The 20611-nt window shown below is 39.7% G+C and overlaps 2 protein-coding genes and 1 pseudogene across 4 annotated transcripts in view; all 3 read left to right on the top strand.

Moving 5' to 3' along the window:
- DIAPH2 (diaphanous related formin 2) overlaps positions 1–20611 on the top strand; it is a 906095-nt gene that overhangs the window by 188472 nt on the left and 697012 nt on the right. For all 3 annotated transcript variants that reach the window (XM_023750473.1, XM_023750472.1, XM_014452154.2), the window contains one exon: positions 753–892. In XM_023750473.1, the coding sequence (XP_023606241.1) occupies positions 753–892 (140 nt within the window). The remainder of the gene's footprint in view (positions 1–752; positions 893–20611) is intronic.
- On the top strand, positions 1870–4806 carry RPA4 (replication protein A4). The gene is given in 3 exon segments (XM_014452155.2): positions 1870–2433; positions 2938–3787; positions 3789–4806. Coding segments are annotated over 2 exon segments (789 nt in total). The 5' UTR covers positions 1870–2433; positions 2938–3223; the 3' UTR covers positions 4014–4806.
- On the top strand, positions 8250–9824 carry LOC102441270 (annotated as a pseudogene).

Genomic DNA, 20611 nt, shown 5'->3' with positions numbered 1-20611 from the left:
ACATTTTAATCAAAGTAATGTTTGTTGAGATAAGCTGATACTGATATTTCAATAAACGTGGGTAATGTATAATGTCTTATATTAAATTTCATGCACTGTATTTTGCGGAATCTATATAAAAGCCTAAGCGATCAAATGACAGAACTACTGGTCAACCAGTCACTATGATGCGCACTGACCACCAGGGGCAGATGCTCAACACAGGAGCTGCCCCCTGGTGGCCAGTGCACTCCCACAACCAACCTCCCATGGCCCCTTACCCCAGCCAACCTCCCGTGGCCCTATTGGCCCTGATCGCTGGCCAAGCTGAGGGACCCCACCTATGCATGAATTTGTGCCCCAGGCCTCTAGTAGAATATAAATATCTTAGTAAGGAAAATTAATAAGATGATTGCTAAATGTTCATCCTGTGGGTTAAGGATCAACTACTGTAATATTAATCCTAATGCCTGGGTTGTAAATGTAAGGATTCCTGCCGGTGATGCTTTATGCAACTCAAGTCCATATTCTATTCAGGTCATGATCACCAGCAGTGTCATTTTCTTTTAAATGAGGCCGAGGAGAGTGTTGAGATATACACAACATGATTTTACCACATCAATTCTATGACCATGAATTTTTAAGTGCTAGCACTCTGCCACACATTTTTATACAGAAAAATCTAAACATATTCTATGCATTATTTTATTTGAAAACTTTTACAAAAAAACTGTTGTTTTTTTTTCTTAAATGGTATCTTTTTTCCCCCATAGGGAGGGCTGAAAAACAGCAAACATGAATGCACTCTGTCTTCACAAGAATATGTTCATGAATTACGATCTGGTATTTCAGATGAGAAACTTCTTAACTGCCTAGAATCTCTGAGGGTTTCTTTAACCAGCAATCCTGTCAGGTAGGTGGTTCTTATTTGTTTTGATACTATTTATATAAGCTGTACTGTATATAATTGTTGGGAATATAATCAGTCACTCATTTGAACCTCATGATTTTCTGACTAGAAATCTAATGTTAGCTAATAAAACTGCAGTATCTGATTATGAGGTTATAAGCATTTAAATAATGTTATTAATATGATTACTAATAATTTGCAGTTTTAAGAATACAAATATACTTGGGTGTTTGATTCCTCTTTGATTATACAAACATGGATCCAGAAGTTAACTTTGTAATTAGATAATGATTACTATATATTTATTTGTAAACCAAATTCAGTATATTGGCTCTATGATATTATTCCTTTTTTAACTTGAGAAGTATATATAATTTTACATTCTACAAGTTTTAAATATACTACTTACACATTTCTGTAATTTGGGATAGGAAAAATACAATTATTTAAACCAATAAAAGAAATAAGTGATAAAGTATTAATAAACTCTTCAAAATTGTTAGAGGATTTTTAAACAAGTTTCTTGCTAATGGTATATTCCAGTAACTGATATTCCTATATTAACCATAAAAAGCCTTTAATTACATCAAAATTAATATGTTTCTATAAGGAAACTAGATTTTCAGTGTAATATGGAAATATTTTGGGATCTACTTACACAATTGCTGGACTCTTAAGTTCAGAAATTAATGCATAAGACTATATAGAAATTGTATTTTTATTTTATTCATATTTTTCTTAATATATAATGGGTTAAGATCTTTTTACTTCTCTGACCTAGCCATGGAGCCTTGAAAATAATTTAGAGCAGGGGTCCTCAAACTATGGCCCGCGGGCCACATGCAAATACAAATATTGTATTTGTTCCCGTTTTGTTTTTTTACTTCAAAATAAGATATGTGCAGTGTGCATAGGAATTTGTTCATAGTTATTTTTTTAATCTATAGTCCGGCCCTCCAACGGTCTGAGGGACAGTGAACTGGCCCCCTGTTTAAAAAGTTTGAGGACCCCTGATTTAGAGCGTAGTCATTCTGTTTGGATTTATGTATAAATGGAAGTGTATCATACTACATTTGACCCTTCGACAACATGGGAGGTAGGAGTGCCCACCGCCAATCGAAAATCGGCTTATAACCTAAGTTCGCCCTCTGCATCGCTGGATTCCCAGGGCCAGTTGACCCTTATACAGTGCAGCTTTGAACAGCGTGGGCATACGTGAGCCTGTGTTGTAATCTATATTTATTTTAATCTATAAGGCATTTGGCAGAAAAACTGGAAAATACGATTCTACAATAAAAATTTAAAAAGAAAAACGGTACGATGTAACTTACATTTCAATATAATCATTCAAAGTGGCTATCTTGCTATTTCTACCAGAATGCTTCTGGTTTTAATGATTTCAACAGGATGTGAGTTTTTGAGAACAGTAACTAACCGTCGTGGTGATCCCCCACAACCCGCGTCAGCCCTGCCCCCACCATCCACGGTGCCCGAGCCGCCCCTCGGCCCCTCCCCCCAGGTCCGTGTCCTGCCTCCTTCCTCAGGTGACTACAGCGCTCTGCCATAGTGCATGTGTGTGTTCCGAAATTTCCTTTAAATGGTTAACTGACTGACTGAATAAATGATTCTTTAAGAAGTGACTATAGAAGAAGTATGCTTCCAGTTTTAATGATTTGAACAAAGGATTGAGTTCTTTCAGATGTTCTGCGTAGGTGAAGTCATTATGGTGGTGGCTTACCCCCTTGACACCCCCCTCCCACCCGCTGCCCGCTCCCCGTCCCCCGCCCCTCGTTCCCCCCTCCATGCCGCCTCACCGAGTCCTCGTCTCCTCGCGTAATGTCCAGCACTCCGCCATAGTGCACGTGTGCGTTTTGAAATTTCCTTTGAATGGCTGATTGAGTGAGTGAATAAGTGACTCTTTAAGAAGTGACTGTGGAAGAAGTTGTGAAATTTAGGCATGAAGGGGTCGGGGGAAGGTAGCAAAAATGCCTTTTTTATGAGAAGGCAGCAAAGGCCTAAAATTATACGCGGGCCTTTTAAAAATATAGCCCAGCAAGCACCAGGCCACTGTGAGGAATGACGGGATCACGCACACAGCTGGCAGGTCCCGACTGGCTGGAGGCAGCGCTGCTCTACTATCTGCCCGCTGATTGGCTCCGTGGGCGACGTGGGGCTACATCCTCGCGTGCCGTGTCGTAAGCCACGCATTCGGCGGCAGCTCTCTGTGGAGACTGGTGCTCGTTTGAGGAACTCGCTGACCAGTCCCTCCGACCTCGCTGACTCGAGGCAAGTGCCGCTGACCCATCCGCCTGTGCCGTGTGTGCTGTGGTTACGATGAGTAAGAGTGAATGTGGGAGCCATGGCGGCTTCTTTGCCGCGAGTGGGGCCAGTGGCAGCAATGACGGGCCCTCGCAGGGTGGCACGGCTCCTTTTCTGAAGGCGCCAAGGTCCAGGGCTCGAATCGAGCCCATTATCCCGTGTTGTGTGAACCAGCTGCTCACTGCTTCTCTGGTCGATGATGTTTTCAAGGTCAGGGGCATAGTGGTTTCCCAGGTCTCTATCGTGGGGATCATCAGGAAGGCGGAGAGAGCGCCAAACTACATTCTCTACAAGATTGATGATATGACCACCAAGCCTATCGACGCCCGCCACTGGCTGGGCAGAAGCAAAGCAAAGCAGGAGCTGGCTCCCTGTCCCGTGGGAGTGTACGCTAAAGTGTTAGGTATCCTCAGAGGTTCTGCGGAGGTGAGGCTCCTCGAGGTGTTGCAGATCCGCGTCCTGGAAGATATGAACGAGTTCACCGCACACATTCTAGAAACGGTCAACTCGCACATGATGCTTTCGAAAGCCCAGGAAGAGGCCTACGGGCAGAGCGCGCCCTCCGCTCCCCCTGAGGCGCCCGCAGGCTCCCGAGCCCCGCGAGGTCCGCCCGCAGGTTATTCAGGCGGAGGTTCTGCGTTTGATTCGCGAGTGTCCTCACCAGGAAGGCAAGAGCGTCGGAGAGCTCCAGGCCGACCTTGGCAGCCTGAGCATCAAGGCCATCAAGGATGCCCTCGAATATCTGATGGTCGAGGGCCACATCTTCCCCACTGTGGATGGCCAGCATTTTAAGTCTGCTGATTAAGGCGGCGAGAAGAACTTTCAGTTTCTGAAGACCGCGCTCCGGCTGTGACTGAGTTTGACCTGTTGACTTTTAGGAAGTAGTTTTATTTTTCAACAAAACTCTTAACTGGCATCCCTTTGGAACCTCACTGCTTTTCCAACAGCTTTGAACTTTTCTGTTTTTCTAACTATATTTGAAGCTCAGAGGGAGATCGAGATGGATAAATTGATTGGACTTTTGTAGGCTTTACCAGCAAGCAAGTGAAAACAATCGGGTAAATTTGGGGGCGAAGAGGTACAGAAAAAGTTGAAAATTGTTATTTTGTTGTGTGGGAGCTTCTTTTTGAAATGTCTAGGTATTTGGAGAAAATAGATGTAGTCACGGAGCCAGCTAAGAGACAAAAAAAAAATGTTGTTTTTACAGTTACTTATTTTTCGTTTGCACTTAGCTTATTATAGTCATTGTTATCTCTTACTAAATGTAGTAGTTGATTAATTCAAATGTGCTAAAGAGAGCAGTTAGTGAACTGAAATGCTCAATTCAAGTGTTTGTTGAATGATTTACTTTTATAACCATAGGTTTATTTTCTGTTTAAACTGCAGGGTCATCTTTGAATGCTGTTTTTTTAAGTGACTGTTTAATGGATGTTTCAAATAAGATGTAGTGAAATTTGGATTAAATTACAGTATGTTGTAGTTTTATGGTACATGGATGTTTGATGTTCTAAACTATTATTTTAGACTTAACTGCTCAGTTTTATATATAACAATGTTTTATTCTTATAGGTTAGGTTAGGCAAACAAAGAATATGTAATTCTAGGAATATTAAGCTTAGTAAGTTTAACCAAAATTTTGTTTGAATGTTTTATTAAAATACTTTTGTAAAATATTTATTGTGTGATTTTTTTTCTAAATACACTTGAAAAAACGTTTTGCTTTGTCTTTGAGGAATAATAATTTTACTTATCCAGAATAATTTTTCTTTTCTCTGTATAATACCAATAACATATGTTATAACTTGTTTTAATAATACATTTTAGTATAGGTTATATAACTGTGTGGGACTTTTAAAAAAACAGAATGAAGCAAACCTTCAATTACACACTAAAGATGGTATCTTCCAAGTTACTAATTTTATTAAATTAGAAAAAAATTAAAAGTATATATAGTTATTCTGACAGGTAGAAGAAGAAAGCATCATTTGTCTTAATTGGATTACAAAAAGAAGGTGCAAAAACAGAAAATATCTTAAATGCACCATTGTCAGTAATGCATACTTTCAGGAAAACTATCTGAATATGGCCGCTCATTGTTGGCCTTTACAAAAGCATCACCAATTCTTACTTAAGCATTTTGAGGCATAAACTTCATCTTTTTTCCCCTCAAAAGCAGAGAAATCAGAAATGGCACTCTAGAAAAAACCACCAATGGTTAACATACTATAAACTTGCTTTTATACTCTGTTGATAAAGGTTGCCTGTGTTGGGGAAAATCATACTGGGAGAGAGGCAATGAGGGGCATATTTCTCCCTCAGAATCTGAGTGCAGAAATATTCTAGGAGACAATGTTCTTTTGTGATACTGCTTATAAAAATGCTGGAACCTGGAGATTAAAATCTGGTATTTTTATGACTGTATAGTCACTCTCAAAATGATCCAAGTTTATTCAACTGGCCACTGGATAGGTAGCCACTTTTTCCCTTACTTTAGAAATATTTCTCTGGAACTAGGGAAACGGCATATGACAAAGGCTTTTTGGGGCTAGCCTTTGTCCTGGGAACTTAAGTTGAGGTATGTACACCTGAATTTAAGGCCCAGGATCACCCCCTCTGCCTCCCCATCCTCTGAGGGGAACTGTCCATCTGTGTTCCTGAGGATCTTACTGAGGTTTGTTCATTATCCCAGACCTCCCCCCACTTATTCTTTTGAATGGAAGCATGTACCTTAGTGAGATTCTGCTGTAGGTAAGGGACTACAGTGGAGAAATAATAAGTAGAGCTAACTATAATATGAGCTGAAATCAAGAAACATTTTTAGGCAGAATGTAATTGCTAGATTATCTTATACAGGCACATGTGGTGCATACTAGGGATACAAGAATGTACACTTTTTTTTCAGTTTTGTTTAGATGGTGAATAACTTGGTCTATGCTTCCCTTCCTCTCCAGTCCTGTGCTGTATGTGAGCCAAACTGTTGAGGATAAGATACAAATGCTGGGGAAATACTACCAACTATTTTGGGGCAGGAACATTTAAGCCTAAGGAATCTGAAGATCTTAATTGGTGATTATAGTCTATTGGGGTTGTTTTTCTGTGGCTCATAGGCATATAAATATATGCATTTGTTTTTTATTCTAAATTAACTGAATTTGAAAATGTTTTCAAGTCAAAGCTGATGTTAGTGTTGTCAAAAGTGTTTAGTAGTTGTTTATTACCTGTTAAATTTAGATTTTGAGTATAATCTGAGAAATATAAATTTTGTATTTTTTAAAAATTTCAGTCTACATTTTATTAAGATGAATCAAAAAAGGTAACCACCAAAAATTGTTTATATTCATTAAACCTTTAGTGAGCACCTACTATATGCTTTCATTTTAATAAGCTTAAATTTAAGTGACATATAAAGTCATTATTAAAATAATTGGATAATATCAAAACAATTAGCGTTTTAACATTTATATAGTACTTATATGCTAGGCACTATTTTAAGAGTGTGTGTGTGTGTGTGTGTGTGTGTGTGTGTGTGTGTATGTATGTATGTGTCCATTTGTCCATTCCTCCCTCTAATGCCTAAATTTATATTTCCAGTTCAAACCTCTCTTAAAATTAAAACTCTGTCTTCAAATGCCTTCCTGGATATTCTATAGACATCCTTAAAAACATTTTAAAAATAATAACAATGAACAGTATATAGCATTTACTATCCCCTAGGAAATGTTCTAAGAACTTAAATATACACATCCAACGAGGTTATCTTTATTATTAGTATTAGTATTGTTCTCATTTTATAAATGAGAAAATTGAGGTTCAGAAAGGTTAGTTAATTTTCTCCATTGCAATGTTGCTTGGCTAGTAAGCATCAGAGCTAAGATTGCAACTCAGTGTGTCTCCAGAGCCTGGGCCCTTCAGCACTTTTTTATACTGCCTCACAATAAGGAAAATCTTTCAAAATACCCTCCTTTTATTGTCACATACTAAATATTTTAACATTATTTCTTTCATTAAAATTTACCTAACTTCAGTTAAAAAACCACCGCAATGGAATCTTTTAGCAAAAAGTATGAAGAATGTTAAGTCAGCTGTGAACTCACCTACCAGTTTAATAAACAAAACTATTTCATTATTGTTGTAGAGAACATAGCCATAAAACTCAGATTAATTTTAATGATACTAGAATACCTCTTGAGCTTGAATTTTCACTGAGTAACAAAATCACCTGAAAGTCTCTATGTTTTATAAACCAGTGCATTTATTTTGTGAAGTGTAATAACGTAAGAATATATATTGCATTGAAAAGTCTCTTTTTCTGATGACCTCATAGTTCTGAAGAAGAGAAATTTGGGACTTATCTGCCCTGTCCATTAGGGACAACACCTGTAGTAATTCAAATGCCATCCACATTATATTTATTTCAAGTTATTACTGTATGATAAATTAAGAAAACATTTATTTGCTATTATTCTATTAAGAGTTAATTTTCTTGGCAATATGTACAGTTGGAATAGCTCAGTGAATTATGTGGTTTGTTTTTACATAGCAGAGTGATATCCCATAAAGGAGAACAAAAGAAATTATTTTCCACAGCTTACATTCTAGTAAGAGAAGTCAGATAAATTTAAAAAAATATATACATAAAATATCAGGTTGTGATCTCTGCCTTCCTTCTCAGGTTCTATAGTCTGTTGCATGCTTTTATGTCTCGATCTATTTCTAGTGAGATTCTTAATGGGGTGACTCTAGTCCCCATTTGGTTCTGCTTGGGCAAACCTTTTCATGCCAGGTCACCTCAGTCTCCATACCATCTCGGATTGAGTCAGATTTGCCTTTGGTAAGGGAGAGGGTGGCAGGGTGATGTGGTCCAGAATTTGTCCACCTTGGACTATTTCTGTCGGAAGTGACTTTGGGGAGTGTTCTGATAAGGAAGAGATATGAGCATGTCAGTCACTGGCCAGCACAGTAACTTTAATAAGATGAGAAGGAAAGTTATTATATGGAGACATCCTGAAGGTCACGGGATATTTTATTCACCCTGAAGGTCATGGGTAAATTTTATTCAGCATTTAGCTGAATATGCAGGTTGAATAATTCCTTGTGGCATTGCAAGTTGAGTGAATGAGAAAAAGTAATACATAGAGGCACTGCTACTATGAAGTGCCTACAGTGCTCCTGTGTGTGCATGTGTCAGTGTTGGAAAGAGGAAAAAAAAAAAAACAAGGAGCACCAGTGTCCCTATTTTTCCTTTCCGTGTTGTGAGAATTCTTACTAAAGTCTAGTAGCCAACTCCAAGCAGTTGTGTCTCCTTGGATTTTTATCTACCATTAGACTCTGGTCTAAAATATTTCTTTCTGATAAGGGGATAGTCTCCTCAACCTACCCCTCAAAAAAACCCCAAAAATGATGGTGGTAGGATTTGTTTCTACATCACATGGTTAATTAAGTTCTGGAAGTACATTTTCCCTTGGGGACTCACAGTGAACATTAAGAGCATTGTTGTTGTTTTGAAGCTTTTAAAAGTCCTGCAGGAAAGAAACTTGTTTAATTTTATCAACCCAGTTTCCAAGTTAAAAAAAACACTTAGGCCCGGCCCCACCGTGCGCGGTCCGCAGTCCTCTGATCGCATGGGCAGAGCCGGCGGCGCCCCCAGAGCGCAGAGCCGGACCCCCCCCAGCCCCCCCACCCCCGGGCTCCCTTTGTCTGGGCGCCACGCGGCCTGGAACCTCGGGCTCTTGGGGCAGGGGACATGCCTGCGGCTCTGCTCCCAGAGGAGGGAGGGGCGGTTGCGCCCGGCCCTGCTCGCCCGCGCCTGCACCTCCAGGAGCTAGGACCGATGCCCCCGCAGCAGGGGGACCCCAAGTTCCCCCGGCCTCTGTGAGGCGCCGCCAGTGCCTCCCCCCCAGGAGCTGGGGGGGGGGGGGGGTGCGCGGGCAGCGCCGAGGGCCGCGGCATCAAGTGCGTGCTGGTCGGCGAAGGCGCGGTGGGCAAGACCAGCCTGGTGGTGAGCTACATGACCAACGGGTACCCCACCGAGTGCATCCCCACCGCCTTCGACAACTTCTCGGCTGTGGTGTCTGTGGATGGGCAGCCCGTGAGACTCCAGCTCTGTGACAGCCGGACAGGACGAGTTCGACAGGCTGCGGCCTCTGTGCTACACCAACGCGGACATCTTCCTGCTGTGCTTCCGCGTGGTCAGCCCTTCCTCCTTCCAGAACGTCACCGAGAAGTGGGTGCCCGAGATCCGGCGCCACTGCCCCAAAGCCCCCATCATCCTCGTGGGCACGCAGTCGGACCTCCGGGAAGACGTCCAAGTCCCCATCGAGCTGGACAATTGCAAGGAGAAGCCGGTGCCCGAGGAGGCGGCCAAGCTGTGCGCCGAGGAGATCAAGGCCGCCTCCTACATCGAGTGCTCGGCCTTGACTCAGAAGGACCTCAAAGAGGTCTGTGACGCGGCCATCGTGGCCGCCATCCAGTACTCCAGTACTCGGACACGCAGCAGCAGCCAAAGAAACCCAAGAGCAGGACTCCGGACAAAATGAGAACCCTCTCCAAGTCCTGGTGGAAGAAGTACTGCTGCTTCGTAAGATGCTGGCGAGACCCTCGGAAGGACTTGAGATGAAATCGATATTAGAAGCTCTGTTGGCTGCAAGGACTCCTTGGGCTGCGTGCCGCCGGCATCGGGAGCCCTGCGCCTACCCTAGGAGGCCTTCTCCCTCCGTGTACCCCTCCTGCCTTTCATTTTCCTCTTGCTCCTCTGAGCTTAGGGACGAGACTGGCCTGCAGCGTATTTTGGGAGTAACTTAAGCATTTTTTCATGCCTTTGGAAATGTAGAGCTCTAGCCCTTTGCGTTGATTTCTATCTAATATTAAAAAGACACCTCAGGAAAAAAAATACTTTATTCCTTAGAAATGGTTTTAACCATTTCATATTCTATAAACCACACCTTATATTTCCATCAGATTTAAACCCACCAACAGCTCTAAGATTTTGTTATCTAACCACCTCCTACTTTAAAATCTCCTTCACAGAAACCAAAATACAAGTAATCAAATCAACACAGCAAACAACTAAATAGTCTTCCTCCTGGACAGAAACAAATAAGCAAATAAGAGCAATGAAACAACAACAAAAAATCAGAAAAGGAGGGAACAAGTGTAAGAATACATGCGAGAATGAGAATAGTTTGTATAACAAGAAGGAAATTACACAGAAAACAAAGAAAAGAAAAATAGTCTTTAAAAGGTTAAATCACCTTGAATGCATAGTGTGTTATACTAGTATAACAGTAAATAATCCTTGAAATTCAACAGAATTCATTTAATATTGTTTTAGTTTCCTAGTACTCCCATACAGTTACCAAAAACTGGGCAACTTAAAAACCAGAAATTTATTTTCTTACAGTTCTTTTAGTGTCTAGAAGTCTTATATGAAGGTTTTTCCTTCCTAAGGCTCTAGGGCAGTGGTTCTCAACCTGTGAGTCGCGACCCCTTTGGGGGTTGAACGACCCTTTCACAGGGGTCGCCTAAGACCATCAGAAAACACATATATAATTACATATTGTTTTTGTGATTAATCACTATGCTTTAATTATGTTCAATTTGTAACAATGAAATTGGGGGTCACCACAACATGAGGAACTGTATTAAAGGGTCGCGGCATTAGGAAGGTTGAGAACCACTGCTCTAGGGGAAGGATCTTTCCTTGCTTCTTCCAGCTTTTGGCATTCCTTGGCTCGTGGCAGTGTAACTCTAAACCTGTCTCACTTGTCCTATCTCTTGTTCTATGTGTGTGTATCTTTTGCGGTGTCCAGCATAAGAATACTCTAATTGGATTTAGGGCCCACCCGTAATGCAATATGATGTTTTCCCACCCTTAATTACATCGGCAAATACCCTATTTCCAAATAAGGTGTTATTCTGAGTTCTACATAGATAGTATTCAATAACAACAACACTATAATCATGCAAAGGACAATATCCTTAAAACCTTTGAAATAACAGAATTAAGCTAAATTCTGTCTAGGTAAAAACATTAGCTAGTTCAGGATATCCAAAAAAGTGGAACTAGGTACAACTTCTAGATCTCTTTGTATGTATAACTCTTCTTAATGAAATTAAATTTTGTTGGCCTCATACCCTTTATAAAGAAAAATTTTCTGTAGTACTAAATTCTGAGAGACAGCATGTTAACACATAATCATATTAGAATGCCAGTTGTGAGATCTGATTTCTAGTCCTAGAGGTCTGTCTCTGTGACCTTAGTGCAGTTAGCCAGTGTTCTCTTTGGGCTGCAGTTTCACCACACGTAAATGAGATTAGAGCCTTCTAGCTCTAAACTTTTATGTTTTATGTTGTTTGCTTAGGTCCAATTTATTACCTTTACTATTGGAACTACACTAGTGTTTAGAAATGATTTTGAAGAATGTGAAAAACTTTCCTCCATAAGACTGAAAGATTTCTTAGCATTCCATTATTTTCTTGCTTTTATAAATATTTTATTTAACCAATGACACACAGGTATTTATAATTTTCTTTAAAATATCAAAGAAATCATCATCCAGATGTGTTACATAGCTATTTTTCAAACTTGGTGCTTGTTAGAATCTGGGCATTTGCCCTCCCATGACTGGTTTCCTTCCCTACTATGGTTTTGACTGGTTTATTTTTGTTCAGGCCCTATTAAAATAATAAATAAATGTAAATACACAAACACACACTAATAGCTTTACTAAACATTCTCAAAGCGCAGTCATTTCAGAATATTCAATGGAGTCATGAATTTTAAATTCATATGGTATTTAATCACTCAGAGGATAAAGGCTCTAAGAAAGTCATTTCATTATTTTATGCTAAAGGAAAATATTTTAAAATTGCTTTTATAAACCATTAACTGGCTATATTCCCAAATCACTCCCTTACTATAGGTCCCTTCAACATTTATTTTGTATTCTATATATTTATCTGTAACTGCTTGTGCTTTATAATAGTTTCATGCATGTATGTCTGTTCTCATTTAGATTTTACACTCCTCTGGGGAAGGGGTATTCTTGCACTCGTATTGTTTCATGATGGCAGGTATGGTGCAATTCGTATACAATAATGTGTGATTTGATGTGGATATTGACCCACCATCAATAACAACGTCTTCTACTCCAGCAGTGAGAATGAATTTGCATTAATCAGGCATTATTTTGTGGCCCTGCATTTTTAGATGTAATCAGAGAAACCATGAAGCTAACTTCTTCCACATAGGAGTGTAATTTGTTGGTTTGACTTGAACCATTGTCATAAGCTACAGACAACACAGCATGCTTTACATAGTGTTCTTTTTAACTGTTGCAGATGAATTAATGAAATTGAATGTTTACACTCTATTTAACACCCTAAAAATCGATGAATTTTGACTATAAAATAAATCTCAATCTGCCATCACAAAATGTGTTAGACTCTGCACATACCATAGTCCGTGTGTTTTAGAATGAGAATTGTGTTATTTATAGATTTTTGTTCATATTCCTTTACTAAAGTTTATGAAGGGAAACAGTGCCTGCTGAGAAATGACCAATGAGTTTGGAAAATTTTATTCCCAGCCAACCCATTACAGGATGTATAAGGATTTGGCAGTACATTTTATGAAGATCCAAAGAAATGTGTAGCAATAAATCATTGTGACTAAAGTTTCTCAACACATGACAAAAACAACAAATACTGGCTTGAAGAATAGTATCAGAGAGTTGTGATTGTGTAGAATTCTTTGCAGAGTTGTTGCTGAAATTGCCTTACAGCTTGAGGGGTATTTTACTCCACTAGGAATTTTTTTCTTTTTTGCTTGGAATCTTAGTGATTGATCTGCCAAACTCATGGCATAGGGTGTATGTTCACTTACTCTGCTGATATTTTCCTCAGCCAATGATTTTAAGCCGGTGAAAACAGATAAAATATCTTTTAGAGTTTATATGTGTGTCATTATTTGCATTACCTCTAGAACATTTGTTTTCATTGATATTTTCTGACTTCTCTTTAGATTTTGTGTGTGTATTAATAAATGTGCATTTTAACATAAGCATCATAATGAAAATAGCTGACTCTTGACAGTAATACAATTTAGGAATAGAAAGCACTTTCTGAATTATGGTTGCTAATAACTATTTAAACAGCTTGTATTAAACTTATTAAAAACTTGGCAAAGGAGCCAACACTACTTAGAGAGTTAATATCAAGGTAGTTGCAGATCGATACTCTTAGAACATTTTTCATTGGTCTACCTATGGAAAACGGAAAAATGAGGACAATTTTTTTATGATGCAGAAATGTGAGAAAGACTTAAAATTGTGAGCACATCTCATAAAATAGTATTACTAAAGCAGGAATGTTTAATATTGGTGTTTAAATTTGTTTGCTTTAACTTTTAAATGCATAAATCATTATAGAAGATCCTGGTACATTTTTACATAGAATAAAAGATAGTAAATTTAGTGCACTTATATTAAATTTTATGCTTTCTTTTAAAATCTTGGTCAATAATTTGAATTAACAGCAATCATATCCATGTTCATTTGATTAAGGTACCATATATATTGACATTGAATTTTTAATTATATAATTTTAGCTTCAGAACACAACTTTAAGGCAGATCCAATATTACTTCTCATAGTAGAAGCAAACTACTAATTAAATGGATTCCTTAATAGAATGCTAAGTTCTTGCATTTGAAAACATTTAATATACATTTTATTACATTTTCCATATAGTCCTAATTTGTCTTGGGAAGAAAATGCTTATCAATATGTGGCATTTGAAATATTATTTTTATAATAGACTAGAGGCCTGGTGCATGAATTTGTGGGATCCCTCAGGGTGGCCTGCGGAGATTGTGCCCCAACTTGTGCCCCCAGCCTCGCAGCCCTGCAGCCCCGCCTGGCACCCCGCCTTGGCCTGGTGCTGCCCCCTCACCTGCTCCACCATCCTGCCTGTGGGATGATCTGTTGGGGCCGGGACCCCTGCCCGACTCCCTCAGTGCCTGAGAGCTGGGTGGTGGCTCCACCCTTCCCCACCCCCCGGCCGCCGCTGGTTGCTGTCTGCGGGGTGATCAGGCCCTCCTTTGCACCTGCCTTGGTCTGACACCACCCGTTCACCTGCTCCACCATTGTGCCCGCCGTCCCACTCTCGTCGGGGCCCATTGGGGCCGGCAGCGCCTCCACTGCCGCCTGTTGCCAGCGCCGCGTTGCCAACATCTGCCATGTTTCGCGCCGCCCCCTGGTGGTCAGCACATGTCATAGCGAGCGGTCGAACTCCCGGTCTCACATTCGAACGACTGCCCTAGGGGACAATTTGCATATTAGGCTTTTATTATATAGGATTTTATTTGATTTCAGAGAGGAAGGGATAGGGAGAAATAGAAACATGAATGATGAGAGAGAGTCATTGATTGGCTGCCTCCTGCAATCCCCCCCACCAGGGATCAAGTCCACAATCTGGGCATGTGCCCTGACTGGAAATCAAACTGTAACCTCCTGGTTCATGGGTCAACGCTCAACCACTGTGCAACACTGGCTGGGCTGAATATTATTTTTGATTTATTAATTTAACTAAAAGTCTTGGACACATACTAGAGTTTTACATACTTATTATGGGGCAGTTACTAAAAGCACTTGCAGCTTGTAATAAGAGATGCAGGCATCCCACTACCATGAAGATGAGGGTCAAAATACAACTTCAAGTCAACAAGGAGGGAAGGTGGTACTTTTCAAAAAGCCTAGGACAATGCTAGGTAATGATTTGAGTCTAAAATAGTTACAATTTTCCTTGTAGCCAAGGGGAGAAAAAAGGCAGAGTATTGGGAAACACAGCTGTCATCTGATGAATGGCAGTGCGTCTGTTTTTCAGGAAGGACATTCTTTCTAATTCTGAGCTCAGATTATTTTGTGGTCTATAAATGAGGCATATTGCAGAAAACAGTACAATGGGTCTTTGATAGTTTTCCATACAGTACAGAGGATTTCTATGCATGATAATTTCATACATAGGGCCTTGAGTTAAAAAAACAACAACCAAGGTCGTGATGTTTCTGTAAAGACCCTGAGTAATAGTGCTGGTATGCAGCTTCCAGTATTCCAATCCTCTACCAGGATGTGCTTGAGAAATGTCCCTGAGGCTCTCCCCCTGGAATATCTATCATCCTCAGGTGGACTTTTGATAGGAGCTGGATAGCTGACAATTCACAATTAAGATGCCAGCTAGCACCTGGAGTGTAGGTACACGGTGTGGCTGTGTGGTCGATTGAAAGATCCGTGTGCACTAAGATAACAGTGTTTGCTCTATGACCCCAGCTGTTCAACTGGTGTTAGATAATGGGCAGCTAATTTGGGGAGGTTTCCCACCTGGGCAGCAAAGCAATAGGTGTACAGCCTCTCACATCAGGCAGTTTAAACCTGAAAGTCTTCTGTTGAGATGGAATCCATGAAGGCAGAATATAGAAGGCATTATAACCTTATAGTGTAACTTGAAAAACGAAATCAGCTTCAAGTGAGATGCTTAGTGGTCTGCCATATGAACATGAATCTCAAGCCTTCATATACCCAGAATTAACCCACTCCTTTTTGTAAGGTCTGCTCTGCATCATACAGTGTTACTGAAAATATGCAGATTGAAACCAATTCTGTCTATTTCGGAGGATACTGCCTGAGTAGAGTTATGTTCTGGCTGTTTTATGGGGCAAGGCTATGGTACCAATACCACCCTTGATAACAGCTTTTAAAAGAGTTTTCTGGAAATAATTTCTTAAATTGGTGCATTCAGCATTCATCAAAAAGTATTGAAGACCAAGTGCTAAAATGGATTTTTAAGCAGATTTTTTAAACATTTGGGTATCCTAAATTCTCATGTGAATTAGTATTTGTCAAAGAATAAGAATACCCTGAAATGGACCCAGCACTAAAACTATATGAAGCATTAATGAATTTTTTAAATATAGAAAATGCTTAAGAATGTTGTAGTGTCATTGAGGTCAGCACTATAAGCATCAATTAAAATGGGAAAATAACTTTATAATGTAAGTGGTATGGGACATCTACTTGCAGGTATTCTCTGGCCTCATGACATATTTTGTACCGCAAAGAAAAACATTCCTGTCAGTTTATTTACTCATCATTTTCTCCCAGGAATAGAATGCAGTGTGTGCTGTGCCAAGTTGTTATTACGTGAGATTTTCATCAATTCTGGTTGTTGTTGTTTTTTGTTGTTGATATAAATTACAATGATGTCTTTACATGTTGAAATCATGTGTCTTAACTTGCTGATGACACTAGTCTTATGCAAGCATTCACCTTAATCCATTTTTCAACTCTTTCAAATAATTTTGGAAAATTGGAGTAATAAAAGTTCATAACAGACAGGTATAGAGCAATTAATTTTGAGGAGTAAGAACAAATTATATATGTATATTTATTTTTCAAATATGTGTCTGGAGATTTCTGAAACTATTGATATGAGGAATTCTAGATAAATATGAATTATCAAATAGTCCTGGGGAGATGTAAGCAACATGCTGGATACATACTATGGAGCTATATGTAACATGATACTAGACTTTTTAGTTTGTGAGCTCTCAACAGATTTGAGATTACATAATAGTAGTCAACTATTTTTGATGGTATATATTAGTCTTCGTCTTAGAGAACTTACCCATCCATTCATGGTTTTGGTTCAGATCCCTGTGTGTATGATTCAGAAATTTAGAGTCATCTTTGACATTCCTTGTTCATCACATTTGGCCATTTTCTTTTTTTTTCCAAGGGGAGAAAATGTTTTATTTATATTTTTAGAAATTTGTAACAATAATTATTTGCTGTTTTAAAAATATTTTACTGAGAACAATGCATTTTTGAAATTCAGGTCACCAATATGTCTCTTGTAGCTGACATATGAATGGCCATGTTACATATATATAATATATTGGTGCAAGCATCGACTACTTAAATCCTCTTGTATGGATAGTCATGTCCAAGCATTTAGACATAAAATAGTTATTATAGTCATATGTCAGAAATATTGCAAGTCTGATTCCAGACCAGTGCAATAAAGTGAATATTGTGATAAAGCAAGTCATACGAATTTTTTGGTTTCCCAGTGCATATGAACATTATGCTATAAATGTCTATTAAGTGTACAATAACATCATGTCTAAAAATAATCTGGATACCTGAATTTAAAAATACTTGATTGCTATAAAAGACTAACCATCATATGAGCCTTCAGCGAGTGGTAATCTTTTTGCTGGTGGTGTCTTGTCTCCATGTTGATGAAAAAGGAATATCTTTGAGGTATAATAAAGTGAAGCACAATAAAATGAGGTGTGCCTGTATTTAATTTTAACTTAGTTTTATCTTCTCCTTTACATTGTGGTTAGAGTTATATATTGATTTTGTAATTTATTCAAACAAAAGAACAGTTCACTCATTTTTCCCACCCTCCACCCCCACCTCTGGTAACCACTAATTTGTTCTCTGTATCCAATAGCTTAGGTTACCTATCTATCTATCTCTATATCTCTCTATCTCTATCTCTCTCTATATATATCTATCTATCTATATCATCTATATCTATATATTTCTATAGATATATATGCCTATATACTTATAGATATACATATCCTATATAATAAAGAGCTAATATGCTAATTAGATCAAATAGCCGAACAACTTTCCGGACGAAGCCGGGACTGCAAGGGGCTGTAAGGGCTGGCGAGGGCTGCAGGGGCCGAGTCCCTTGCACAAATTTCATGCTTTGGGCCTCTAGTAGATATATATTTTAGATTCCACATAATAAGAGCAAGCATATGATATTTGTCCTTCTCTGTCTCACAGTTTACTCAGCATAATACCCTCGATGTCCATCCATTTCTAATGGCAAGATTTTTTTTTTATGGCTGAATAATATTTTAGTGCAAGCATGTCAAACTCAAAGGCTAACATGGGCCAAATAAAACAAGGTTTAAGTTTATGTGGCTGCAAAAAAACAAAAGCTTCAATTTTCATAGAAACGTAGGTTTATTTTGATAGAGACATGCTGAATACAAAGGGCTGAAATAAATTAGTAATCATTAACATAAAATAATAGAACATTTTAATAAAAATTAAAATTTTTTCTTGAACATTAACTTACCAGACACTGACTAACTACATAAATTAATAAGCATAACACAAATAAACCTATTTTTTATTGTTCTCCGAAAGCAAAATATTTCCTGTTGCGCACACCAAACAAGTCAGTCCAAGACTAATGACTTGGCAGTCAGCTGCTAAAATATTTGCTGCTAGTATTAGTGGAGAGAAATGGTGCGCCTGCGTGTAAGGCACATAAGGGAAATGAATGCAACGTGATTTTAGTAATCAGTCATTAGTGAACATTGTAGTTCGTTATAATAATCCTATATAATACCCTAATATGCAAATTGACCGAACGGCGGAATGACTGGTTGCTAAATGTGCACTGACCACCAGGGGGCAGATGCTCAATGCAGGGGGAGCGTGGCTCAGCCAGAAGCCGGGCTCATGGCTGGTGAGCACAGCATCAGTGGTGGAAGCCTCTCCCATCGCAGCAGCGCTAAGGGGCAGCAAGCTGAGTGGTGAGCAGCGAGCAGGCGGTTGGTAAGGAGAGAGGGGTTCTGGACTGCGAGAGTAGGCCTAAGCTGGCAGGCAGATATCCCCCAAGGAGTCCCAGACTGCAAGAGGGTGCAGGCCAGGCTGAGGGATCCCCTTCCCCTGGGGCATGAATTTCGTGCACCAGGCCTCAAGTTATGTATTACAGGATATTATAAAAATTAAGTAAGGAAATTTTTATTAAAACATTTCTTACATACCTTTATATTGGCTGGGCTGCAAAAATATTCGTTGTGTTCCGCATGCGGCCCATGAGTTTGACATGCTTGTTTTAGTGTGTGTGTATGTGTGTGTGTGTATCACAATTTCTTCATCCATTTATCTATCAATGGATACTCAGGTTTTTCCATGTCTTAGATATTACAAATAAAGCTGCAGTTAATATGGAGGTGCATATATCTTTCTGAATTAGTGTGATTTTCTTCAGATGAATACCCAGAAGTAGAATTGCTGGATCGGATAGTAATTCTATTTTTTTTTATTTTTTGAGGAACCACCATACTGTTTTTCAAAGTGGCTGCACCAATTTATATTTCCACTAACAGTGCACAAGGGTTCCCTTTGCGCCATGTCCTTGCCACTACTTGTTAGTTCCAGTCTTTTTCTTAATATCCAACCTAACAGTATGTAAAGTCATATCCAAGCACCTGTGAGTTGATACCTCATTGTGATTTTGATTTGAATTTCCCTCATGATCAATGATGTTGAGCATCTTTTCATGTACCTGTTGGTCCTGGGTATGTCTTATTTGGAAAAATGTCTATTTAGATTTTCTCCCATTTTTAAATTGTATTGGTTGTGTGTGTGTGTGTGTGTGTGTGTGTGTGTATGTGTGCGTATGTATGTGTGTGTATGTGTATTCAGTTGAATGAGTTCTTTATACATTTTGGATATTAGCCTATACTAGTGACCCAGTATGTGAAATCGCGCAAGATCCAGGACCCTGGGGCTCCTTGATGGATTACCCCAAAGAGGTAGACCGGAGCTGGGGGTCCTGACTCCACGGCGCATGCAGCTGCGGGACCCCTAGGCCCCACCCACCTGCGCGTGCCCGCAGTGCACGCAACCTCCTTGCGATGGTGTGAGGGCATCACTGTGTGAGAGTGTGACAACCACCTAGGTCAGTGGTCAGCAAACTCATTAGTCAACAGAGCCAAATATCAACAGTACAACGATTGAAATTTCTTTTGAGAGCCAAATTTTTTAAACTTAAACTATATAGGTAGGTACATTGTTATTAACTTAATTAGGGTACTCCTAAGCTGGCCTTTGCTAAAAACGTCCTCAATCTGATTGAGGTACATTTGCTGAGGTTGACCCCTTCCAACTCTCCTATCCACACTCATCTTGTATACTTGTTTCAGATAGATGAGTGTGGATGGGAGAGTTTGAAGGGGTCGACTTCAGCAAACGTACCTCAAAACAATGTACCTCCCCCGCGCTGCGTATCCCGCGGCCCACCTGCGCCGTGTCTCCTGTCGCCTGACCGACCTACACCCCCCACTTCTTCTAACGCCACTTCTTCAAAATAGACTCGCCCAGGCCGAAAACCGACTTCTGCGCATGGGCCACGAAGTTTAAAACGCACTGTACGTGCATGCCCGCATGTGGTATTTTGTGGAAGAGCCACACTCAAGGGGCCAAAGAGCCGCATGTGGCTCGCGAGCCGCGGTTTGCCGACCATTGACCTAGGCTATTATAAGGATAGATCCATGGCCGGCAAACTCGGCTCGCGAGCCACATGTGG

This window comes from Myotis lucifugus, unplaced genomic scaffold (assembly GCF_000147115.1).
Source record: "Myotis lucifugus unplaced genomic scaffold, Myoluc2.0 scaffold_13, whole genome shotgun sequence".
Lineage (NCBI taxonomy): Eukaryota > Metazoa > Chordata > Mammalia > Chiroptera > Vespertilionidae > Myotis > Myotis lucifugus.
The sequence above is the reverse complement of the archived record's forward strand: the minus strand, read 5'-3'. Positions and strand labels throughout refer to the sequence as shown.